The sequence below is a fragment of the Leucopleurus acutus genome (assembly GCF_964270905.1).
Source record: "Leucopleurus acutus genome assembly, chromosome: 6".
NCBI classification, from domain to species: domain Eukaryota; kingdom Metazoa; phylum Chordata; class Mammalia; order Artiodactyla; family Delphinidae; genus Leucopleurus; species Leucopleurus acutus.
The window spans coordinates 86,544,800-86,572,070 of record NC_139149.1 but is presented as its reverse complement, the minus strand read 5'-3'; the positions used below and the strand labels follow the sequence as shown (position 1 = coordinate 86,572,070).

Sequence of the window (27,271 nt, the reverse complement as noted above, 5' to 3'; positions counted from 1 at the left end):
TCCTCCTTTTAGGCCAGAATGGAGTCTGTGAATCGAGCCTACACTTCTCTCATGCCCCCGTTGTCCCCGCAGCCTAAGCCGCTCACCCCCTGCTCTGCCTCACAGCCCTCGCCGCCCCTGCCGCCGCCGCCCCCGCCCCCGCCGCCTCCCCCGCCGCCGCCGCCGCCGCCGCCCCCGCCCCTGCCCAGCCAGTCGGCCCCTTCTGGGGGCTCAGCAGCCGCGATGTTTGTCAAGTACAGCACAATAACCAGGCTGCAGAACGCCTCTCAGCATGCGGGAGCCCTGTTTAAGCCTCCCCCGCCACCAGGGATGCAGCCTCCCTCCTCGACCTCACAGGCAGGGAAGCCTCAGATCCTGGTGCCGCCCAGCGGAGCCGTTCCCCCGCCGCCACCCCCGCCGCCTCCCCCCACCCCCGGCTCGGCTATGGCCCAGCTGAAGCCCGCCCCCTGCGCCCAGGCCTTGCCGCAGTTCAGCCCGCCCCCGCCCCCGCCCCCGCTGAAGATTCACCACGTGCAGCACGCCGCTCCAGCAGCCCCTCCGGCGCCGCCCCCACCTCCTCCCATCCCTGCACCCCTCCCTCCTCAGGCCCCCCCCAAACCCCCTGTGACCGTGCCGCCCGCTATGCCACAGGCTCTGTCACCTACACCTCCTCCTCCCGTCCCCCCAGTGAAAAAGCCAGCGCTTCCTGTGTCTCACGTTCCACCCTCTCCCCCTGCTCCTCCTGGCCCGGTCCCCCCGCCCACGCTACCCAAGCAGCAGAGCTTCTGTGTGAGGCCCCCTCCCTCTCCGCTGTCTCCGGCGCCCTCTGTGGTGAAGCAAATAGCCAGCCAGTTCCCCCCGCCTCCAACCGCCGCCCCCACGGAGGCGGCGTCCTTGAAGCCCGCTTCAGCCGTAGCAAACGTCGCCCCTCAGTCCCCGCCTGCTGTGAAAGCAAAGCCCAAGTGGCAGCCCAGCTCTACCCCTGTCCCTTCTCCGGACTTCCCTCCTCCTCCCCCCGAGAGCAGCCTGGTGTTTCCTCCGCCTCCGCCAGCCGCACCCACTGCTGCCCCTGCCCCTGACAAAAGCGGATCTCCGGGCAAAAAGACCAGTAAGACGTCCAGTCCAGGGGGAAAGAAACCTCCCCCGACCCCGCAGCGCAACTCCAGCATTAAGTCCGGCAGCTGTGCGGAGCACCCTGAGCCCAAGAGACCCTCAGTAGACAGTCTAGTCAGCAAGTTCGCAGCGCCGGAGCCCTCGGTGTCTCCCGGCAAGGAGACGCCGCCACCTCCCGCAGCGCCCCCCAAACCTGGAAAACTCAGTCTTCCCGGAGTTCTCCAGCAAGGGGGTGTGTCGGCAAAAGCATCTGTTCTGAGTGGGCGCGGCAAGGACTCCGTGGCAGAATTCCCTTCTCCTCCGTCCGATTCTGACTTTCCACCCCCTCCGCCGGAAATAGAGCTTCCTCTGCCCCCCGTAGACATTCCAGCAGTGTTCTCGGGAAGCACGTCTCCAAAAGTGGCAGTGGTTAATCCGCAGCCACAGCCGTGGGCCAAGTCGGTCAGGAAGGCCCCTCCGCCCACGCGACCCAAACGGAACGACAGCACCCGCCTCACGCAAGCCGAGACCTCCGAGCAGCCGCCAATGGCCACAGTCGTGCCACAAGTGCCCACCTCTCCCAAATCCAGCCTTAGTGTCCAGCCTGGATTCCTGGCTGACCTCAACAGGACACTGCAGCGGAAGTCCATCACGCGGCATGGCTCGCTCTCCTCCTCGCGCGTGTCTAGAGCAGAACCCACAGCCACCATGGACGATATGGCGTTGCCCCCGCCACCCCCCGAGCTGCTCTCTGAGCAACAGAAAGCCCGTTATGGAGGCAGTCATATATCAGGCTATGCAACGTTGCGGAGAGGGCCGCCGCCCGCTCCCCCCAAAAGAGACCAGAACACCAAGCTCTCAAGAGATTGGTAGCTACGTAGGACTTTATTTTCGTGGGATCTGTAATCAGTTCTACAGTCAGCTCACCTGATCATCTACGAATTCAGGCGTTCAGAGCCTCTTGGTATGATGTTGCTGTTATTCAGGTAGTGTTCAGCTATATGTGTGTGTACGTGTGCAGGTACACACATAGCTATACATAGGTAGTGTGTGTTTGTATATATATGTATACATATATGTATATGTATATATATAGCTGAAAGTGATTCTATTTATTCTTTTTCTCTCCTAATCTGAAAATGGGTTTTGTGTATTTTGGGTGGCAGCGGCATGGAAGGGGATGTGTGGCCTGCCGGTCCCTTATGATTTCTATTATCTGTCATGTGGATTGGACCAAAAACTTCTGACTTATTTAGAAGGTATTTTATAAATGTCCATGCGCGGCCTATCTGTGCATGTTGTATATTATATATTAAGGATAGATGTATAATGTGCTGCTTCTCAGTTTGAGAAGACAACCAGAATGTTTGGTGTATCTATGGGGCTTTTGTGTTTGTTTTTTCCCCAGTTGGCTGAAGTTAGAACTGCTTGACTGACATTTCATTACTATACATAAAGGGGCACTTTAATCAGGAAAACCTCTCAGCTTCATAGAACGGGTAATAGTGCAGTGTGGGGAAATTTTCAGACACTTATCTGTATGTGGTCGGTCGTGCATAGAAAAAAGTAAATACATGGTGTAACTCAACCATTCTAGTTGCAAAACTGTTGCCGTGATCCCACAGGAATCTAGGATGTATTCGGCCACAGGTAAGCCCTTCGCCTGTAATACATGGATAATTTAGTACTGTAATCCTGCATAGTTCTTTTTGTACTGTTGGGATCCTTTTCATGAGCTTGTGAAGCTTCAAGTTTGGCTTCATGATTCTTGCTTTGATTTATTGTAAGAGGATATCCAACACGACACCCTTGGAATGCTCTGTCCCAGTGTGTCTTTCGGTCACCAGTTACCTCCTTATGGTGTGTGCTGTAGGTAGATGCTGATACTAGGTGTCTGTAGACAATTGCTGTATCAGGTGTACTCAATCCTTTGTCCATCCAGTCCAGTATGTTGCATCATGATGAAAAACAAAATCACCTTCTGAAATACGTCTTTTTTGTATATTGCTCTCTAGAAGGATGGATGATTAGAAAAGAGAACAAAACTGGCCCCTGTGCAGCTGTCATTAATCAGGTTTTTTGTGGCTAGTAACGTGAAATACAAAGAATTCATTTACGTGTGGGACTATCATAGAGGGAGGGGGAAAATGAGTTTTTTGACAGTTTCACCCATAGCGACTGGAGCACACTAGGGTCCTTGCTTGTTGTAGCCTGGTTGTAGAGATTTGTCCAGGTTACCAGGTGTTCTGATGGGAGTTGTATAGTCCAAGTACAGTAAGTGACATTACATATTATGCATATGCAGTTTGCTATAACATAGAATCATTGCTCTAAGGACACACTATAATTCTGTATGCTTCACACTATACTTCTAGATGCTTTTTTTCCCCTGTGAATTTTCCTCGGTATATGAGAGAAATGTGTATTGGCTCATCAATTTGTGATGATAAATGGACCGTCAGGTCAATCTCAGAGCTGCTCTTAAACCAGAGAATAAAAACTAGCCTCCCCAGCAGTGATAAACGAGCACACCTTGTAATGAAAGCCTGTGCCTGTTATGAATAGGGATCACCAGTGCAAACTGCAAAAATCTCTGACACTATCCCATAAGGAAAAAGCGATGCCAATACAGTGGGGCAGAGATACTAAATAATTCAAGAATAAGCAGAGTTGTGCTATGTAAACAGGATTTCCCTGTAAACCCATTCTCCAACAAAGTACTTCATCATAAAGAGAGAGTAAGAGGCACCCCCCAACTGTCACAGATGTGACAGTACACTCATGTGTTTATAGAGCAATAAGAATACACACCATCGTGCATTTGTTACAGCCCTGCTTCTTTAAAAGACACTTTTTAGATCTTTTCAGTTGACAAAGTTTTGTGTGCTTGATATTGTTATGCTTATGAAGTGACCTTTAACACATCTGTGTTGTTAATTTAAGCATGCACACCAATTTGAAAAACATTTGAGAAAGACTGCCAAGCTCCACTGTGACTCATGAGTGAAGTGATTTCCCAGTGTCTTCTGCCTGCAGCTTTATATTCTAAGGATCGCCCTTATTTGTGGGATAAAGAGTTTCTAAGAATAGGAATCCAATGATATAAATGTTCATCACTAGGGTTTTTTGTGGTGGTGGTGGTGTTTTTTTATATGAAGGTGGGCAACTTCAGCTCTCCTTGAGGGAAACAAATCATGTGCCCTCAGTCTTCATTCCCTCCGCATTTGAGCCCTAAGATCCAGCCTTTTTTTTTTCAGTGGGGGATTTCCCGGGCCTTCTTGCTTGTGTCGGTCTGGATGGTAGCCATCTGAACTGATGCTTCTGATGTATCGTTTTTCTGAAAGAGCAGACATCCTTTAGAACACTAGGGACACTAAAGAGAACAGGGCCAGAGGAGGAGCTGTATCATTTTTACCCCAGTCAGTGGCTTGTTGACTATCTGACAACAGGCCGTTTCCCTTTGTATTTCTCCAAAGACAGAAAAGGCTATTTAATCAACATTTTTTCCTCTGTGTGTGAAACAACTGAATCAAAAAAAAAACCAAAATGGTACTTTAGATACACTTCTAGTGTTTTACTCCCTAGTGTTTTTTTTTTTTTTAATTTTTGAATTTGGATATTTGTTAGGATGTGGTTTCATGGGGGGGTCGGGGCTTTGGAGATTACTGTTATTTTTGTACTGTTCTTCTTCCCTGGTGTGTTCAAGGAAAAAACATACTGCCAGATGACACTAGTACTGTGCCTTCTTTCACTGCCTTCTGCTCAGCAGCTCTAACTCAGCAAAGTCTTCAGGTCAAGGAAGAAGATCTTGGCGGCTGTCTTGGCTGTACCGAAAGATGAACAGCATAGATGAACTCACCCTGCTGTGGAGGGCAGTGCAAACAGGTGCCCATTAGAGCTAGTGACTAGATTAATTAGTGACACCCTTAACTTCTACCACATAATTTCAAAATTGGATCCAACCTATGCTTAAAGTTTTGGCACCAACTCTGAAGGGTAGCAAAGCCTGTTCTGGTTAGATTTTTCTGTACTGAAGCTTTTACTACTCAAATGCATTTTTTTTTCCCTTAGCTGCTACAGAATCATACTCTTGGAAAAAGTAACTACTACTGTAAAGGTTTACAGGTGCCCACTTAACTGTAAATTGGATTTTTTTTTAATTTCTGGGGCTTTTTAAGATAAGACTGCTGACTTCAGAAAAGTCCTGGGAAACAATTTTCATCAGAACGTCTCACAGTAATAGACAAGGTAATGTCTCACAGTCCTGACATCAAGGTGCTCCTGCCCACTGATGCACATCCTGTTAAGGAAGGGCTGTGAACTCTCTTGGAAGTCCCCTCTCTATGTAAGTTTACTTGCCACTGAAAGCAGTCCTGAGTTTATCAAGAAAGTTAATCTAAACAAAATTGGGGGATCATGAAGAATAATTCCAATAGGGTAACAACTCTGAGGTCAAGGTTATTAATAGCTGTGCATCTAATTAGAGTTTCATAAGCTGCTATTCTGGGAGAATACAACTGCTAATAAGTTCATGTCAAGGATGTAAGGCTACGATTAGCCTGAAAAAAACTTCAGGTAATGGTAGGATTGGTTTGATTTGACCATCAGGCCACCAACAGAACCCTTTGTCACCTTTTTTCCCTCAGCTAAAAGCAGTTTTATGTTACAAACACAAGGTGATTTTAAACAAGCAAACTAACCTTTTCCTCGTTTTATGTATTACCAAATTTTTTATACAGTTTCCACATAGGTATAACTTATCTCACAGATATAAGTTCAGACCAGTTAAAACTGTATGACCCTGTGTGATTATAGGTGTAATGACTTGCTTTCAATAACATAGGCTTCATAATTTGGATTTATACACTTGATAAGCGGACATCTCTTTCTAAAAAAATCACTTTAGGTTGCCAGTACCTTTTGCCAACCTGGAATTTTGTTTTATACACTTTATGTCATTGCATAAAGCAAGTTATTCCTAACCCTATAGGAACATGCGACCACTCACGAAGTTGAGATTTGATCCATGGAGAGATGCAAGTAGTGCAGAATTAAGTATCCCAGTATCTTTTAAGATTTATTTTCATTTAAAAATTGAATAGAAGATCATTGTTAACCCCTTTCCCAGACTCCCTCAAACTAAACAAGTGCTCGGTTCTTAATTGTGCCCTTGGAAGATCTATATGTAAAAGAAATCTGAAATTTAGCTGTACTATAAACTTGCTAAGTAAAAATAAGCTAAACACAATATACTTGATAAATACTCGAAGGAAATAATCTCCAGTTGGTTTGCTCTTTGCTTGTTGAAGTAATAAACCATTTAGAAGAGGAAACATCTGCTATAACCCCCAGTGCCTTGAACTCTTTTGGAGGATTAGCATTAAAAAAAAAAATCCAACAGGCAAACTTTGAGGTGCTAATGAAAGAGAAGGAAAGTGTTTCTAGTTTGTGCAGAAAAAGGAAAAGTGATGGTCTCACGAGAGATGGCTTCATCTACCTAAACGGGGTCTGGCTGCTTTCTACCAAAGACATTTAGAGAAGCGAGTCGAGTCAGGGTGATGGTGAATACTACATATTTAAAAGATGGCCAAGTTCAGAAGTGAATGTTGATCATGGATGGCTATTAATACCAAGCTCATCATCGAAGCCTCAACCTCTTCTTAGGCAGAACATGCTTGTGGCACTTAAAAAAAAAAAAAAAAAATCTGCATTTTGGAAACTGTCCATTGTTAAGTTTATTGTAACCTAATACCAAAAACTGCCATTTTTCATGATTACCACCTCCTATATTTTTCTCTCTACTTGTAAATAATTCCTCCTAGAAAATAAGCATTAACTGGAATGTTTCAAATGATTTTGCTTAATTTTATTATCAGCCACTAGTGAACTCCTTTTATAGAAATGTACATTTAAAATATTAGCTTGTGCTAAATGTCATAAAAACATTGTTTACTGTTTTAAAGAAAAATTGCACATTATATTTAACTGGGATTGCTCCCAGTTGCTGACATCTAAGCTGTGGGAGCTTTGCCATAAATAGATACAATGTAGGAATATACCTTACTGAAGCATGAAAAAGGCAAAAGGAACTGCGTTAAAAGTACTGGATAGAAGACGTTATTCAGATGATTATGCACAGCTCAGTAAAGATGAAGTTACAGTTTTTCTTTCAGCGTTGTAGCTATTATTTTCTTCTGCTTAAATGTACGCTCTCATTTAATTAATTATGTGCCTTGCTCCCTGATTGTGCAAACCTATATATATATAGATATATATAAGAGATATATTCAGTACTACTGACCATGTTTTTGTTCTACTGCTGGATTAAGTTATTTTCCAAGTTACTCTTGCCAGTTACTGTCAGTAAACTATTGTAATGGCCTAGGACAGTAGTCATACAGTCAGTGTAATTTTTCAGCTACGTGTTTTCCTTATGTCAGCTTATCCAATCCTTAATAAAAATACATAGATTTCATTTAAACGTTAGAACTGTACTTGACTGTTTGTTTGTGGATCGGCACCACTAAGAGCCTGGTTTTGCTGTTTATGTCAAGGTACCCAAAACAGAGAGGCTGCAACACACACATAAAGTGTGAAGGTAAACAAACTATAATTTGATGTGTTCAACTGATTAGCCTGTAAGAAAATAACTTTTAAGATTTTTTTCTTTAAACAAACAAAATACAACTAGGTACGAACTAGTACAAAAAGAGGTGCTTTTTGTTTCAAAGGCTTGTTATCACAATCATGTCTTGGACTGCCATGTCTGTCAAGGTATGTATAAACGTGGATTCGAATGTATTTACAAATCATGTTATCAATTACCAAACTGGGGCAAAAAGAACAGAAGTTCTCCTTTTTTATATTAAAAGAAAAGAACTGTATGTATTTCGTGGAAAGTGATCAAAACCTCAGGTTCACTTACAGCAAAAATAGGGACAGAAAGTAATTAGTGCAACAGGTACGGATTCTCTCTGACACACTTAAACTTACCACCTTAGAAAAGAGGTTACAGGAGTTCCCTGGTGGTCTAGTGGTTAGGATTCTGGGCTTTCACTGGTGTGGCCTGGGTTCAGTCCCTGGTCGGGGACCTGAGATCCCGTAAGCCACACAGCACAGCCAAAAAAAAAAAAAAAAAAAAAAGAAAGAAAGGAGAAAAGTTACTTGCAGAAATACATTCACAAGACATTTGGATATACTTTGTAGGATTTTATTTAGGCCAAGTTCTTAGTACACAGCAACAATTAATTCGAAATACAATTTCAAAATTAAAAAGTGAATGTTCCCGCAACTCATCTGGAGGTGGTTTAATGGCACACACAAGAAACGTTACTGGCAACAGACTGCTCCCTCAAATTTTCCTACATGGGTTTTTACTCAACTCATAACACCAACCCTCCCTCCGGGAGCTAAAAGTATAACTGACCAGATCACAAATTGTTTACATTCTTTTTTGTAAACCATCTTGTTAAGAAAAAGATGCATGGACACAACAAATATGATAAAAACTGCGTTTCCATAGAATTCTGAAGTTGCAAAAGACGTTTCCATTTTAATGTGAAAATAAGCTTTTTGTCTTTTGTTTTGATTTTTTACAAAAAACCTCAAGATATTTAGCAAGGATCATTTATACACAGCTAAGCCCTGTCATTTGTCAATTTTCTTCTTTTTTTGAAGAATTATGAGATTCTCAAGAAACAGGAACAAAGATCAGCATAAAATAAACATAAGGTAATGAGCGCAATGCCTGTTTTAGAAGTGTTTTCTAAGGCTCTCTCAAATAAGGCTGTGCTGTGCTCTTTCCAGTGCCCAGACACTGTAACATTTTAGCTACATACACCTTACGGAAAAGACCATTTGTACTGAGTGTAGTTATAAAAGGGTTAAAATGAAGATTACTTTCACTAATTAAGGCTACACTCAATACACTCCTTTAGACAACACTCTGAATGGTATTTATGGAGACATAGCATATCTTTTCAAGTATCTTCCTTAAGACATCCAGTAGAACTTTAAAAGAAACATACAACACAATTAAGACAGTTGTAGAAAGAGTACCAGGCGCTGAGTCAGGAATTCTACCTTTGTTAACTAGCTGTTATTTGAAAAGGAAACATCTAAACCTCATCAGTAAAATGGTATTGAACTAAAATTTCTGAAATCTCATCTAGCTCTAAAATTCTATGACTCTTAAGTAAATCATGTGAGGGAAATCATCACCTTAACACTGATCAGGAGTTCCTGGCCAAAGAAGTTCAGAAGTGAACAGATGGGAAGTGATGCAGATCCCCATTCTTTTCCAAGACGTAGCAACCACCTGCCAGTTCCTCCATCAAACACTTTTCAAAGGGAGAGGTGGCCTTCAGGACATGCCATGCTGTCTCCACTGAGGAGAAAAGGTGGTAAGAAAGTACCAAAGTACCAGTTCTTAATGCAGAAAGGTCACCTGCTAAAAGCAAATGAGCATAAGAGGATAAAAGCAAACTACTATCATTTTGATGCCCCTCAAACAGGAAAGTCTTCAGAATATCAAGAGACTGCTGAGGAGCACAGCTACATCACAGAGACCACTGGGGAGACACATAAAACAGTCTCTCTAGCTGGGTAATAAACAGTGGCAGGAGGGGAAGAAGAAAGGGAGGGATGAAAATGTCTCACCCAGTGACTGTTAGGAATGCAGCAAGAGTAGCAGGCCCTTAACCCTACTGTAGGAACAGGAGGTGCCCCTGGAGAAGATAGAAAGCAAGTAGCCAAAAGATGGGAAACAATGAACAAGACATCTTAAAGGTTTCATATGTATTTCAAACACAGCAGGCTGAATCTCTCAAGTCTAGATTTTGACACACTGACACTTTTGGTTTTCAATTTATTGCCTAGGCCATAACGTCAACAAGGAAGTATATTTTCATTTACATCCCTATGGCCTTTCAAATAGTAATACTTTAAAAAAGGGAACAAACTCTTAACCCTCCCCCACCTTTTTTTTTTTTTAAGGAAAAAGGGAGTGGACACAAGTCAAAAACACTTCAAGAGGAAAAAGATTCCCTCTAGCCTGATAAAATGGTTGCTTACTGGTCAGAGTTTAGACTTGGATCATCTTTGCCACAATATTATGTAGCATGTAAGATTTCTGCACTCATTTAGAATTACTACTACCAACCATCTTGTAGTGTATAAAAAGATAAATGGGGGAAACTTACGATAAAACAAATACTACCCTCACATACTATTAATAGCATGCAATCTATGAAATGTTACATACATTAAAAGTCTCCAATGACTTTAGGCCTGGCCCATCATTACACAGTATCCTTCCAAAACGATATATAGAATTCAAAACTATACAAAAATTTAAAATATGCAGAAAACCCAACAGGTGTTATTTTTAAAACAAAAAAATCACACACGTTAGTACTAAAAAATAAAGGAAAAATCAGCTGACCCATGGATCCCTCTGCAGCAGGTCTTCAGTCTGAAGGACTTCACTGACGTCTTCTCGGTTCCCCAATCCAGCAGGGGTCCAACAGGCAAGCTGACCACCACCAACTCCTTTTGCACAATTGTCTTCTGGGCTTCTGTAGGTGTGAGCTGTGGGCACTATTTATTGGATTTCAAAATACCCTCTGCCTTATTAGTCCAGTAAGTTTTCTCAGCGAAAAGCTATTTACATAACTGAACATCTAATTTCAAAACAGTTTTCCTAGTTACACACCAACACTAAGAAGAGTTTAACCTCTCCAAGTATAGTCTTGGTTGCAGCCATAATGAAGCTGAAGGCTCAGAGGACACTCAAGGGCCATTACTTTGAAGGAAGACAGGGAATAAAGGGTGTCAAGGTGACCTAACAAAGCATGAAGTGTAATGTGTACTGGAGGCAAGTTAATGAAAACTAAATTCAAAGTGCTGGAGAAATCTAAAAAGAGCTAACTTGCAGTGTGTGAGAAAAAAACCTGCAACCGTGAAACAAAAATCTTGATAGGAAACACTGTACCTGGGTCTCAGTTAAATGGTGGTAAGTTTTCTGCTCTGATAACAGAGTCACAGGTGGAATATTAACTCTGTCTACACGATCTGAAACTCCCTCACACCTACCACCCTTGTTCATTTTTCAATCAAGTTCCTCTCTCTGCACTACCTATTATGTTCAAGGCCCATGTTTGAAATATATGCAGCCTACCGCCTCTCACCTTTCCCCCAGCACTGGGAAGTCACCCGGCAAAGCTCTCTTCTGGCCAAGTCACTGGGACTGGGAAGGACCCATGGTGGCTTTGGCCTGTGAGCTGGTTTATCATCACAGTATTCAGCTGCTGAGCAGCAAGGCCTCCTGGATGTTTTTCAATATTATACTGATTACAGAAGAGAGGATTAAAGCCATCTGCCTTCCAAACTCCACTGAATCTGAAGTTGTAATTGTGCAGGTGAAAAAAAAAAAAAAAAACTTGAATAAGTATTTGGCCTTATACCACTTATCCCACTATTCTTAGTCTGAGAGATAAGGTTCAGATCCTTACCAACAGCAGCTACTTCAAAAGCCAAACACACAGAATCAGGGGAATATTTACCTTTTCTAAGTGAGTAAATTCAGCAGTAGCTGACACCTGCCATAACATTCAGAGAGCACAGCAGCAAGCCTTTTATTCCCAGTGACTGTCGAGACTTGAAAATAACTGCTATTAAAAAAAAAAAAAAACTATTTATCTAAATAGTGAAAGAAGTAAAGAAATAGTTGGTCTGACCTCGAAGGTCCTACTCCTCAAAACAGCACCTAAGGCAAGGGTTTAGGATGCACTTCTGCAGTTCAACCTCTCTAGAACCTTAGGGACCCTCGTGTCCACCTCTGCACGCCCACTTGAGCGCACGGGCCAGGCTGCACCTGTCACACCTCTGGGTGCACTGCCAGCAGTGGCAATGCAGTCTCAGCAGCAGCGCAGTAGAACAAAACCACCTTCAGAATGTTTGGAGACTCAAATCATTCTTAAAATCTACGAACTAAGAAACATGAAGGGATGCAAGTCAGCTCAACACTAACTCACCTGGTGCACTCGTGCTGAGAGAATGCAGGATTTACAGTGTTGAAGAGGAAATAAGCCATGTGAAACAATTATAAAAATGGTTATGTATGGTATTTAAATATTGGTTCCCCCTCCTCATCCCAGTGGAAGGAAGTGGGGCTGGGGCACACCCTGGGCCATGAGGCTAGCCACAGGCACTGCAGATCATCCAATGCCACAGATTCCGCAGGAGGAGAACTCCCACGCATGTACAGTATTCCTGAGAAAGATCCCAGATTTCTTTTCTGAATCAGTTTTAACCTGATTTGTTTCACATAGTTATGCTGTTATACCTCTGATATATTCAGAAACCGTCACTTTATTTCAGTCCAAACAGCTCAGCATAGTATAAGTGATGGCAGAAAGAGCCATTTGTTCAAACTCAGCTTGCTTTTTTGTTTTAATACTGAGGGATAAACCAAAAAAAACAAAACATAAGTAGTTTTTGTCATTTGAATCCTTCATTCATTTCACTGGAGGGGAATCCCCAGGGCCTTTTGATAATCTGGGAAGACCTGACTATTCCTGTGAGGGAAACACAGCCTTGCTGAGCTTTACTCAGAATAATGCATGATAGACTCGACATAATTCCCAGGAAAGAGCCCAGTCACTCCATTCATAACTCCTTCATACCAACCATCGTCATTCTTCTTGATGACATAAATAATGGCTCCTTCCTGAAAGGACAGCTCATCTTCCTTGTCTTTTGTATAATCATAAATTGCCACAACTAGAGGGGGGAAAAAAAGGATATGAAAAAGAATAACGTTCCTAGAAAGGCAGAACCAAATAAATGAATATCTATCCTTTCTGAACTTCTGCAGCACTTCAAACACAGTGACTTTCTAAACACAGGACCCTCCCTGCAAATTCTGTTTTCTAATACCCAGTCCTGCACAGTGGAATCCCATCTTGAGGTTAGGTTCAAAACTGTATAAATGGCCAAAAATAGTATTTAGTCACACTTACTGTTCAACAATCTCTCTGAAGAGATACAATCCCAGAATAGGGAAAGATGGCTGTTTCTTCAGTTGAGCTTGTGTTAAAGCACCATATTATGTAAAAACACGTACCTTTAAACATTAGAATTAGACTAGTGCAGTGAGATACACTAGGAGAGGCCAGTGAAAAAATGAGAGACTGAGGGAAGAGCAGACTTCCATCTGCTTTCTCACACTTTCTAGAGCCTATGCCCATTCACTGAGAATAGTGGTTGAATTCCCACAGGTTATATGTGTGAATGACGGGCGTCTACTATATATATTCTTTCAAAACACATGCTGCATTATGCCACCAATTTAACATATCCACAGTAACAGACTAAAAGTGTTAAGAAAACCAAGATACCTGTAAGCTCTCCTATGATTTTCATTATTTAAATAACTTGGTAAATGGGGCCTTTAAATGATATCTGGGACAATCTCTGGTTCCTAAGTGTTACATTTTCCTCAACAGTTTAGTTAAATTGGGATACCCTGTAACTTGCTCAGATCCACTTGAAGATTTATCTTTTTTATAGAAAGATCCTCTATGTTTATTAAACCACTCAGAATTTCACTCATATCTCCATCTATCCATTTTAAGAAGCACATATTGACTTTGTTTTCTGTGCAACCTTAATCCTAAATAAATAATTAAGAAACAGAAACTAAAACAGGGACTTTTGATACAGTGCAATTTGTTCCAGGCCTGCTTTAAGTAAAATTCAACAGCTTTCTTAAACTCTGAATATTTGCCATTACAGTGATCTAGGATGCCAGAAAACACTTTAGAGGGACCTAGAAAGCATTTAGTGTGTATTTCTAACATCTAAACAGATACAATTAAATGGCATACAAGTTTAAAGAGAACACAAGATATGTAGAATACTCAGTAATTCTAGTCAATGTAGTATTTTTTAGCTTTTTTTGGGGGGGTTGATAACATTCTTGGTGCTTATAGAAATGCAAACCCACTGAAAAGTAATTCAGAGGAAAATATCCACAAGTCCTGTTAATTCTACACCTTCTGAATCTCTCAAACCCAAACACTTTTCTCCATCATCACACTCAACGCCCTAATCAGCGCAGCAGTCTTTAAACTGGAATACACATATCACTGTGGGGCACCTGAAGGTTTTCTAAGTAGCATGAGTGACAGATGATTTTACAGAGTTTCTTTATAGATCCTCAACTTTTATAAATCCTGCATCGAAATCTGATCTGCTTGAGATGATACCCTCTGTCAAGCATCAGTCATAAAAGTTCTCATTTCCTGTTTATCTTTCTCCTACTTAACAAAAATACAGTGATGTACTATGCTTAAGTATAAAACACCCTGAGTGCCAAAGGGACAATTCAAAATACCAGTGTGGTATTAAGAAAGAGAATTACTCCACTGACTATCCCAACCTTTTTGCAACTTAAGCGGCTCCCATTCTTTAGCTTTTAACAAAAGTTAAGGTGGACTTTAATGGGGTTATCAGATGACACACCATATAAAACATGATTTTTAAAGATAGAACATTATTTGACTTTTGGCAAATAACTCTGAAGGATTTAAAAGAACTGACAGTGCTGCATGAAAAATAATTCCATTTGCATCTACTTATTTATGTGAACAAGGTTTTCAGCACCACTGCCTCAGTTGAGGCCCTAATCTCTTGCTTAGAAAGATACCCAACCTGGTCTTTCCAACTCCTATTTTTCTTTCTTTCTAATGCACACTACACTATTATCAAGTATCTTTTTTCAAAAATTAAAATCCAAATACATGGGAACTTAACATTAACCTATTTAAAATCTTCCACAATTTCCCTCTACTATCAGATTTTTTAAAAAGAAAAAAATTCAAAACACCTCAGCCTGGTATTCAAGGCCTCCCATCATTATTTACAACTTACTTCCCTTCCTACACTCTTAGCTTGCCCACTCCCTCCCTACAACCCACCCAGGTCCCCCCCAGCACAGGACATTATTCACCATGCCCTTTTGACTCAGAGGATTCCCTCTGACTGGATAGCCCTTCCTCTCTCTCTCCTCTGCCTGAGAAACTCATACTCATCATTCAAAGCACATCACATATACCATGTCCTCTGAGAAGCTTTCTGGACTCCCCAGACAGAATTAATGGCACTATTCATTTTCTGACAATCATTAATGGAGCATCCATTCTGATTTTTAGAGATACAAAGATGAATAAGACAAGGGACCGTCAGTCTTGTGAGGACAGAAGTGTTATCTGATAAGTTACCATACACTGTTTATGCTTCTACCAAGAAGTTATGTCATTGAGCTAGAAAAACACAAGAACAGATGGCTTGATAGAAGAAAGGGAACTAAAACAGGCACTGACAAGTCAATTTGTCACAAATAATTTAACGCTAGTAAACGTTACAGCCAAGACTCAATTCCAGGTCTGTCAGAGTACAAGCTTAAGACAATGTTAAGAATGTAGGCTCAGGAGTTACGCCACTTAGTTCAGATCCCAGCTGTACCGCTTATTACTTTACAGAACATACTTAACTTTCCTAAGCTGCTTTTTACTCAGCTGTATAATGGGTATTATAATAGTGCCAATACCTCAAAGCATCGTTATATTAAATGAGGCAATGTACACACGATACAGGGCCGTGTGTAAACATTCTATATAAATGTTAGCTGCTTTTATTACCATTAATAACTATTATGATATATATGACATATATATACTCCTGTAACACAAACATCTTCTGTCATATTATGTAACATAAATTATTTTGAACCTCAATTTCCTAGTTTTCAAAGTGGGGAAACTGCCTTACATATGTAATAAGTCTTACATCATGCCAGGCACATAATAAATAAAAGAAAATATCTTTTCTCTACCCAAGTTAAATAAAGATACTTACATATACAAATTATCTCCACTTGGCTAATAATCAAGGGTTAAGATAAACCTATGCAGTGGTTCTCAACCTTGGAACTTTAAAAAATTCTGATGCCTGCGTCCCATGTCCACAGATTCTGATTTAAAAGATCTGGAAGTGCAGACATATTAAACATTCCCTAGGTGACCCTAATATGCAGACACAGTTGAGAACGAGGTCCTAAGTCTAAGATAGCAAAATAAGACATTAGGCAACAGGCTCAACATTTATGCACTCCAACAAAAAGCAATCAGTCATAAGCTGAACACGGTTATTTCTGTTTCTCCAGAAAGAGTAAGGAGGAGGTTATTTGATTTTCATGTTTTAAAAGATTTGAGCTTAACAGAGATTAACTTTGAAAAGTATCTTAGGAAACAACTCAGGCATTTTCTTTTAAGCTTTAAAGAGTTATTTGGACTGAAAATAAACTTACTTTCCTCTCTTACAAATCTCTCCAGATTTTAACATGTTCACCGAAGAGGAGATTTTTAACAAGCAAATCTCTTCATTATGCTTTTCTCTTAAGGACTCACTGAGCTGGTTTTTCAGAGCTGAAAACTGTCATCACTTTGTCCAGGACAGTGTTAAAATCAGCTAAGGAATCTGTAAAACATGTCATGGAATCTGTAAAACATGTCCATGTCCAAGGCCACTGGACACTGGTACCCTAGTGTACCTTGGGCTCTTTTTTTTCTTTTCTTAAAGCAGCTTTATTAAGAAGTAATTTAGACACAAAACACAATCACTTAAGTTTATATTCAGTGAGTTTTCACAAATGTATGCACCTGTATACATGACAAATGAACTTCTACCACAATCGTTACAATGGCCATTATCCCAAAGTTTCCTTATGCCCCGATGTAGCCACTATTGGTCCCCCGCAAACCACTCATCTTCTAAATTTCATTTAGATGGAATCATAAAGTATGAGTCTTTTGTGCCTAGATTCTTTCATTAGCATAATGCTTGAGATCCATCGATATCGCTGTACGTACCAGTAGTTTATTCCTTTCCATTGCTGAACAGTATTCCATTGAATGGATGGATAGCCCACAATTAGCGTATCCATTCACCAGTTGAAAGACGTATAGGTTGCTTCCAGTCTTGGCTATTATGAATAAAGCAGCTATGAACAATCAAGTTCAAGTCTTTGTGTGAACATACATCTTCATTCCTCGTAAATAAACATCTAAGAAGGGACTGCCAGACCACCTGGTAAGTGTATATCTAACTTCATAAGAAACTGCCAACTGTTTTCCAAAGTGGCTGAAACGTTGCATTCTTACCAGCAGTGTACACGGTACCAGCTCGTTTCACCACAGTTTCTCTGACATTTGGTATTATCAGTGTTTTTAATTGTAGCCATTCCAGAGGGTGTGTAGTGATAAGTAGTTTGGTTCATTGCAGCTTCACTTTGCATTTCCCTGACTAATAATGTTGAGTATCTTTCCATGTGCTTATTTGCAATTCATACATCTTTTTTGAAGAAGTGTTTCCAAACTGTTTTTTCCTACAAGTTGTTTGTCGTCTCCTGAGTTATTTTGCAAATATTCTTCCCAGTCTATATGGCTTGCCTTGTCATTTTCTTAACACCATCGTTAAAATAGAAAAGTTTAATTGAATGAAATTCAATTTATCATTTTTTCTTTTAAGCTTCATGTTTTTTAATGTGTTCTCTACAAAAAGTTTCCCCTAACCCCAGAACACACAGATTTTCTCCTATATTTTTCTCTAGAAGTTTCACAGTTTTACATTCACATCCAAATACATTTCGAGTTAATTTTTGTGTATGGTGAGGTAATAAGGGTAGAAGTTCATGTTTTGCAGATGGATATCCAATTGTTAACAGCACTATTTTTGAAAACACTATCCTTTCCCCATTGAATTACCTTGCACTTTCATCAAAAAGTATGTGTGGATCTTTTTCTGGATTCTTTTTTTTTCTGGATTCTGATGTATATTTCTATACTTATACCACACTGTCCTGATTACTGTAGCTTTATACCAGAACTCTGAAATCAGGTAGTTTAAATCCTCCAACATTAGTCTTGTTTTTCAAAATTGTGTTGACTAAACTAGGTCTTCTGCATTTCCATTTAACTTTTAGAATCCCCTTGTCATTTTCTGTAAGAATGACTGCTGGAATTTTTGAGATTGCATTCAATTTATAGATCAATTTAGGAAAAACTGTCTCTTAACAATAATGATCAAAAAACATTATTTATTTCAATTTATTTAAGGCCTTTATTAATTTCTCTTAAGTTTTATAGTTTTCATAATACAGGTCCTGCATATATTTTATTAAATTTATCCCTGGGAATTCCCTGACAGTCCAGTGGTTAGGACTCTGAGCTCTCATTGCCAAGGGCCCAGGTTTGATCCCTGGTTGGGGAACTAAGATCACACAAGCCACGCACCACGGCCAAAAAAAAAAAAAATTGATCCCTAAGTTTTCATATTTTTGATGTTATTACAAAAGGTATCATTTTGTAAATTTCAATCTCTAATTGTTTGTTGCTAGTATATAAAAATGCGATTAATTTTGCAAATCAACTTTGTAGCCTACCATCTTGCTAAATTCGCTTTTTAGTTCTAGCAGCTTTTTTGTAGATTTCTTAGGATTTTCTACATACAAGATTATATCTTCTGCAAATAAAGATTATTTGATATTGTTCCACATATCTGTTGCTGTGTTTTTGGTCTTGGTTTTTTTCTCTGTGCCTCGTTTTGGATAGTTTCTAATGTCATATTGTCAAGGTTGCTGATCTTTTCTTCTAAGTGTCACTTCAGATACTATATTTTTCAATCTCCAGAAATTCTATGTTTCTCTTTCTCTTTTTTAAGAAAATATATTCTGCTTCTCTCTCATGTGCATGTTTTCCTTTGCCTTCTTGGATATATGTGGCATTTATACTAGCTATACCCATGTCTGGTAATTCCATCATCTTGGTCACTTCTGGGTCTGTTCCTACTGACTGGCTTTGCTTTTAGGTATGAGTTATATTTTCCTGACTTTTTACATGCCTTGTAATTTTTGATTGGATGCTGGTCACTATGAATTTTACTTTTTGGTGTACTGGATTTTGTTGACTCCTTTGCACAATGCTGGGTTTTGTCCTGGAACTCAGTTAAGTTACTTGAAATCAGTTGGATGTTTTCAAAGTTTGCATTTTAACATTTGTTAGGGCAGTTCAGGGCAACCTATAATCTAGGGCTAATTTCGCCCCACAACTGAGGGGACACACTTTTGAGGCCTCTTCTCAATGCCTTGTGTATTACAGGGTCTTTCTGTTCTTGCTCGTTCGGGAACATGAACTATTCCCAGGCCTGTAATTTCCAAGACTTTTTCTGCCTACTCCTTTCTGATTGTTCTTTCTCTAATCTCAGGTAGTTTCTTCACATACATGTACAGATCAGTACTCTGTCAAAGATTCAAGGAGACCCTTCTGCAGATATCCAGAGCTCTGTCCTTTGTCTTTGAGTAGTTTACCTGTTCTCCATGGTCTCCCAAAACTCTGTGATCTCTTATCTTGTCTACTCAGTGAGACTTCCAGGCTTATTTGGGTTCCACCTCCTTGCACTGTGGCCTGGAAACTGCCTCTAGATAGCAAAGCTAGGACAATTAAGGGCTCACCGTGTTTGAGTTCCTTCTTTCTGGGACCATAGTCCACCAATGCTTGTTATCTAATGTCTGAAAACCATTATCTTTTATATTTTTTCCTGGATTCATTCCTAATTGTTTTAGGAGGGAGGGTAAATCTGATTACTGTTGCTCTATCTTAGCCAGAAGTGGAAGTCCACTATTCGTTGATGTAAGCTCCCCAGGTGATTCTAACGTGCAGTCAGTTTTGAAACCCAGTGAGTTAGTAGCTTTAACTTTCTTAACAGAAAATTTCCTTCAAGACAGCACACATTTCTTCTGAGCTGACTAGTCCTGATGACGTTTGTAAGCCTGTGTCCCAAAAGTGTCATATGATGGTTAGCTAATATATTCAGAGAAACTTTTCACCAAAAGAAATGCCAAACACCTACTCTGCAAAGAAACTGAGAAACCATATTCTCTGGAAGAAAGTTTCATATGGAGATACTTAAACTGGAATATCTGATATAAGATGCCACAAAAGAATGCTTTAAGGACTTCCCTGGTAGTCCAGTGGTTAAGAATCCGCCTTCCAGTGCAGGGGATGCAGGTTCGATCCCTGGTTGGAGAACTAAGATCCCACATGCCGCAGGGCAACTAAGCCCACGTGATCTAGAGCCCACATGCCACAACTAGAGAGCCCACATGCCGCAACTACTGAGCCTGCACGCCACAACCAGAGAGCCCATGTGCCACAACTACTGAGCCCACATGCTCTGGAGCCTGCACGCCACAACTAAAGAGAAACCCGCGCGCCACAACAAAGAGCCCATGTGCCTCAATGAAAGATCCTGCACACCACAACGAATATCCTGCATACCACAACTAAGACCCGATGCAGCCAACGCGAATAAATATTTTTTAAAAAATGCTTCACAGCATGGGAGTAGGAATAACATAATTTGGAAAGATCATCCTCTTCCTGAGTCATTCCAGAAAAAAACCTCTTTTCAAAATTTTTGCCTTATAGAAACCATTCATAAAAAGCATGTTCAACGGGAACAACATATAATCGTAAATAAAAATCAGTCACAGGATTTTACGTGTGACTTCCAAAATCATGAACCTTGTAAACTAAATTAATTAAAATATACAGGCTAATACAGGCCAAACTTTACTTATAAGTAAAAAATAAATAAGATTCTCTTCAGTACCAGCAAATTTCATTTCTACGTACATAGAGGTTTCTTCCCATCCTTCCAGATATCCCTCTGAAACTTACCCTTTTCCAAGTAAGACCTTGGAGCCCACGGTGGGTCCTCTTCAGCATAAGGATCACTATACTCAACCACGGCTGCCTCTTCCTCTTCGTAATCTTCTGGAGGAGGAGGTGGTGGTGGGGACTCATCAAAGACTGGTTCTTCCACAGGTGGTGGTGGAGGTGGTGCATCTGAAACTAAGAATGTATCAAGCTGATAACAAAACTACACATTATGCAAAGTTCAGTGTTTCCTATCCAAGCTTCTATGTTCATGGAGTATAAACCTAGACTTGAAAATAATAATCTTTCAAAAAATAAGTAGGCAAGAGAAGTGTTCCCACCAACTATACTGTTCCAAATCCCCAAGCTTGACTTTCTCCTCCCTTTGGGTTAGTGCTGATGGATGCTGAATAAAGTTTAGCCAAAATGATTACTACTTTTTACTTAAAATGTTCCAATTACTCAGTTAGCACTTTATAATACATTATTTCATTTAATCTTTACCTTGGGAGGTGGTGTTTTTAATCCTCATTTATGGATGTGTAAACTGGCTTTCCAAGATTAAGTACTCCAACAGTAAGTGGAAGAGCAGGAATTTGAACTCCAATGCCTCTTATCTTAAAAGCTACACTATTATGGAATGAGATCAATTCAACAACTTTAAAGTCATGTTTCATTATTCATTCAAAAGCATCAACTGAAAGCCTACCATGGCCAGCTACGATGCTCAGCACTGGGAATACAGCAGTGAGCAAAAGTCATGGAGACATGGACAACCAAACTTGCATTTACAATTAAGTGCAGTAAGTGCTTTAAGTCATCATGGAAAACAGAGCAGTAGACCACATCTCTTATGTGGGTCAGGAAAGGCTTCCTGGAACCTGAAGGATGAGTAAGAGTTAATGGCCCAGGGTGGGGGTAGATATTTCATGTCAGACGTAAAGGAAAATACAAAGCAGGAGCCCTTCAAAGAGCTGAGCAAAGTTCAGTAGAAAGAGGCATGAGGAAGCTGAGCAGCACTAAGCAGAAAGGGCCTTGTAACAGTTTGAACTCTATCCAAAGAGCAATGCGAAGCCAGAGAAGGGTTTAAGAAGAATAACAGAATCACAGCTGCATGACTTAGCCCGGTATAACTGGTTCCAAATAATTCCAGACTTCTTCCAAACATCAAACTTAATATAGAGTAAGTATCTGCTACCACAGAGTTATCTTCAATAATGTACTTGAAAGCTATAAAGATCATTCCAAAAGATAGGTATATATCTTTCCAAGGTGAGTGTTTTGAAGAGGACAACATTCATTTGAATGTATAAGTCCTGCTATGCCTGTAAAATCAGCCACGGCTCACCTCATATACAAAGTTTCTTATTTTTATACATTTTGTAGGTGAGAAAATGTATATGACTATGGAAAGAAATGAGAAAAGATCATCCTAAAAGGTAAATATTGCACAAAAATTTCTTATTTTTATACATTTTGTAGGTGAGAAAATGTATATGACTATGGAAAGAAATGAGAAAAGATCATCCTAAAAGGTAAATATTGCACACATCCTAAAAGGTAAATATTGGAGGTGCTCATTGGGGTACCTTCCAATAAACAGAGGTAAAATGGACTATTTTCAGAAATTAGCAAACAGAGATGCAAAGGCACCTGAAAGAGACACTGAGCCCTCAGGCCAATAAGACTGGATTATAACCAGTTAAAATACAAGGAAGAAATGTGTCGATACAAAGGGAGCATTTAGTCAGCTATGGAAGCACACAAAAAAGGAGGGACTCAAAGTGTCTGCTCTGTGTCAGACGCTTTACTAAGTGCTGGAGAAATAGCCAGTGAAAAACAAGCAAAAATCCCTGCTCTCATAGAGCTTACATTCTAGTATTGGCAATGCCCATTTCCAAAGGAGCAGGAGTCCTAAGCAACAGAATGCAAATATTTCTGTCCCACGGTTGAGGCCATCCCTGTTATGAGATGCATGCATTAGGCTACATCAGCCTCATGACATTATCTCCTTCATTAGTGTAATTCCCCTAGTTCAGATTCCACACCCGTACAGCCTTATGATTGTGACATGGTTCCCATGTAGACTGCTCACAAGAAGAGAACTCATCTATCATACAGACTATGTTCACTGCTTTAGCAATTCCTCACTAAATACAGATACAGGCCTCCTGCTCTGTAGACATCAGTCTCCTCAGCTTCCTTAATGCTTCTCTAGGAGCAAACTCGACCTGTCAATACAATTAGTTATCTGATCCTGCATGATTCAACACCAGACCACAGGCCAGCTTAAATTCACTGCCAATCTATGAGGCCTCACGGGAGACAGACTGACAATTTGGTCCCCTGGGACCCACCATGGCATGGCCATTTTTACACCTGGAATCACAGGATTGGAAGAAGATTCTCAGGCCGGCCACAAAACCCTAAAACTCCAGTGATAGACCACGAATTGTCTGAGCAACCCAGAGAAAAGTGTGGGATATCCAGTGATTAAAGAGCACCTCCTCAATTAGATGTGATCTTTCTTTTTACATGTGCCTTATTTCATATTTATTTGTCTTATCTTCACTACCAGATTTTAAGTTGTTTGAAAGTAGAGAATTTCATCGTAATTACTTTACCATCCACACTAGCTGCTCATACAATGACTGTTCATAATATTCAAATATCTGAAGTATCAGTGAATGAATGACTATTCAGCCAATCATATATAAATGACATTTTATGCCTAGAATCTGAACTACAGCATAAAGAAGACATAAACTTACTATTTTCTTGGACTCTGGCCACAAATCCCATTAAAGGTAACTGAGGAGTTACCTGTAGGATGGAGGGAGGAGGAGCAAGAGATACTGCAAAAACAAAAAGGTGCGGAGGGTAAGGGGTAAGGGCAAGTTACATTAAACGGAAAGGGTAACACAATAAAACAAACATATAAGGAGGGAAACCGCTATGCATAAACATTTTACAAGCTATCTTAAGGATCCTCTTTTGAGGGATAACTCATTAACACACAAAACAAAGTATTAGGGAAGTTTTAAAAACTTACAACAGGAAGCATTTATCATATACAGATCTATTCTTACATACAATGGCAAATTATCTTTTCATGTCAATAGCATGTCTTCTCAAAAAAATAATTTCTTCAGATTACCATGAATAACTTGGTTTTCTGAATTTTACCTTGAAGGTTATAAGTTTAAATGTTCATCAACACAAGGGAAAAAACCATTACATGCCAACATCCTAATTTTATACTTTTCATTACTTCATTTAACAGGCAAAATTAATTGGTTTTCAGCCATTGATTAAACAAATATTCACTGACTTCCCACTAAGGTGCAAGCACTCTGCTAAGAGACCAATATCGAAACCGTTCTCTTCGAGTCAGGTCTGTGTCTTTACAATTTCTCACAGTCCCAATTCATACCACCTATTCCAGGTACATTTTCTCCCTGAAGCTACAGAAAAGTGCCAGCCTCATTCAAATCATTCCTCTCCCCCCAAATCTGTCTTTCCCTTTTAAACACCTGGTACAGCGCCTAGCACTAGTGAGCCTTCAACAAACGTCTGATGTAGATAAATACATAAATAAGCCAGGTACATGCCAAACAACTTTCCAAGATTAACTCTACAGTTATGGTTTCCTTCGGAATGGGTATACAGTATGGTGTGCATCTTCTTATAAAGACAGAACATCTTTATTAGCTTCAAATCACAGTGAAGACTAATAAAACTAAAAAGATGAGTAAGAGTCACTGCCCTCAAAAAGATCAATTCTAGTTAGGAATGGAAGACAAAATAATAACCCTAACCCAACAACATCTGTAGCACTTCCCTGCAGGTGGTGGCGGTGATGGGTAGTGGAAGAGGCACTGGTGATGGTGTGGTATCATGGTGGTGACGGAGAGGGCGGTCAGGGTTTGAGTAGGGGTGGGGCTACCCAGAAGTAACCTCTGAGCAGGTGCTTGAAGAAAAGGAGTTCGACAAGCAGACAGGTGTCGAGAAAGACAAGCCGAGAACCAAGTGAGGCAAAGGTTCTGAGATATAAAATAGCATGACCAGCTCACAGAACCAGAAATATTTCCATATGGTTGGCATAAGATGCCCCAGAGAGAAAGTACAAAACCTGGAAAGATGAGCAGGTAGATATGCAATAGGTAAGAATCTTATATGTTAGGTGAAAGAGCGCTTAGTGGGAACACCTTGGACTTAAAGTCACCTAGCATCAAATCCCTGATTTGCTATTTCGCTGCTATTGGAACGGCAAGTTATTTTTTGAGCTTAATCCATAAATGTGAAATGAAAGAGGTAATGCAACCTATTTTACAGAGTAACTGCAAAGATTTAAAAAAAAAAAAACATGTATGCAGAAAGTCTAACCCAGGGCCTGACACACAAAAATCAAGGCAATAGAAGTGGAAAGAAAAGGAGAGAACTTTAGTACAGTGTGGACAAAAAGAGTATTTGGTATCTGAGGATTCAGGAAGCATATGAAGGAGAGAAACAGCTCAAGATGTCTTAGATTTTTATCCTTCCTACCTATGAAGGTAGTGGTGCCATTAACCACATTAACCTTGGTGGGTAGTACAGGGAATGAAATGGGCTGGTGAATAGAAAAGTCAGGGAGAAATAATGAGATGTACAAAAGTAACTTAAAACATAAATATGGAAGGCAACTGGAAAGTCTGGGTTGAATCTGTGGGAAAAATCAAGAGGTACAGAGGTGGCAGTAATCAGTAAAGATAACGGTTGTGCCATGGGTAAGTGCAGGCAGAACATGTACTTATAATGGGCAGACAAGAGTTAAGCAGGTAATCCTGAAGAATATCTCAGATTTAAGGGACAGAGTCACATAACCCTAGAAATTGGTACCTTTCTTTAAAAGATACCTTGTGGTTATGTTTTTCCCTGAAGTCATACTTCTTGGTAGTAAACCCTTAAGCTGTGTGTCTGTGTCCCACTCTCAGAGGCTTGGAACAATTGCTGATATGTTCACAACACCCTGTGTTCCCAAACTTGGGGTAAGAAGACACAATGAACAGAGAAGGCAACAGAAACAAAGTAGATAAAACTGAGAGACAGCAGCAGACAGCAACTGCACTAGAAAAGTGGAATATAAGATGATGAAATGTCCCTCTTCTGTTAGCACCCATCCCAACCTCCCCTGTAACAGAAAAGCAGGAAATTTCCCACTTCAGTCATTGTTTCTCATCAAAAAAAAAAAAAAAAAAAAAAAGACCTTCTAGTACTCAGCTAAAAAAGAATGGTAAGGTACTTAACTTAGAACAGGGGTTTTATAGGTAGGTTGAGTTTATTATTTTTTTAATGATTATATATATTTTTTTCTTTTCTTGTTTTGAAAGTGAAGGTCTGAAACTCTAGTGGTTTTTTTTAAGAAGCCTAACAGCAGCCCAGGTAAAAACCAGTCCCAGATCTTCCTTAAACAGAATTACATCATAACAAAACAAGTTAGATTTTTTTCAAAGCCAATCCAATGCATGTTAAAAAATTCAGTTCCACATGGAGTTTACAAAGGTTGCCCCAAATTCTACTTTTTTTGCCCAGGGCAAACTTTTTACATCATGGTCCAAATTAATTTAGTTACCACAGCATTTTCTTTCTGGTCATGGAGATTTCATCAGAAAACCTGTGAACCAGAACATCCTACTTTAGACTAGATTTATCTTCCTCAGAGTCGAACTGAAAATGAACTATTTTAGGAGAATTTAAGCAGGACTGTGATGTGACGAACTGTTTACAATAATCAGTTCTAGTCTGAGGTATCTCATGAACAGGCAAGAGCAGAAAGTAACTATCAATTTTGTTTCCATGCTATTTAGCTAAGATGATTCCTCACAAGACAAAACCCTTTCCCTATAATCACCGAAACGTCTCCAAACTTAGATTCAGTAATATTACGTTCAAACTACACAATAATGAAGTTAACGTGAAGAGAAAGGCTCAAGAAGAGACTGGAGTTTATAGAGAGATCTTAAGTAGAACTATAAGGACTATAGCTTACATTCACTCAGCAACACGGAGGTATACAAACTGTAAAAGGCTCTGCAAGCAAACCAAACTTAGAGGATGAGTCTGTGCTGATGAAATATACAGACTTCCTAAGTATGACCTTCCTGGTTATTTACAAAATCCTGGAGCATCTTCTTTGAGGTTAAAATGTACAAAGAGTTTTGAAGAAAAATTAGGCTTTTTTTTTTTTTACTGCTTTATAAATACTCTAAGAAAATTAGACAAAATAACCACTCTAAATACTATTTCTAAAACCATTAAAGATATCACCTGTAGAGGCCATACATTTGACAGCCCATTCAAGTTTAGTTGCAAATATTTTACATTCCAGTGAGGGAAATAATTTAAGCAATTTATTTTAAGAGTGAAATATTTTCTAAACATGG

The 27,271-nt window shown here is 40.1% G+C and overlaps 2 protein-coding genes across 7 annotated transcripts in view; one reads left to right on the top strand and one right to left on the bottom strand.

Annotated features, from left to right (window-relative positions):
- RAPH1 (Ras association (RalGDS/AF-6) and pleckstrin homology domains 1) overlaps positions 1-7,552 on the top strand; it is a 97,352-nt gene extending 89,800 nt beyond the window's left edge. For both annotated transcript variants that reach the window (XM_082840793.1, XM_082840792.1), the window contains one exon: positions 13-7,552. In XM_082840793.1, coding sequence (XP_082696919.1) covers positions 13-1,944 — 1,932 coding nt within the window. In that variant the 3' untranslated portion in view covers positions 1,945-7,552. The remainder of the gene's footprint in view (positions 1-12) is intronic.
- A 346-nt stretch (positions 7,553-7,898) lies between these two features.
- ABI2 (abl interactor 2) overlaps positions 7,899-27,271 on the bottom strand; it is a 104,582-nt gene continuing 85,209 nt past the window's right edge. Inside the window, exons 8-11 of one of the 5 annotated variants that reach the window (XM_082840814.1) lie at positions 23,621-23,704; positions 20,871-21,044; positions 12,760-12,852; positions 7,899-10,668 (exon numbers count right to left, since the gene is read on the bottom strand). In XM_082840814.1, coding sequence (XP_082696940.1) covers positions 10,505-10,668; positions 12,760-12,852; positions 20,871-21,044; positions 23,621-23,704 — 515 coding nt within the window. In that variant the 3' untranslated portion in view covers positions 7,899-10,504. Of the gene's footprint in view, positions 12,529-12,576; positions 12,853-20,870; positions 21,045-23,620; positions 23,705-27,271 lie in introns of those variants that run through there. The other 4 variants (XM_082840815.1, XM_082840816.1, XM_082840812.1 and 1 more) reach the window with 4 other exon arrangements.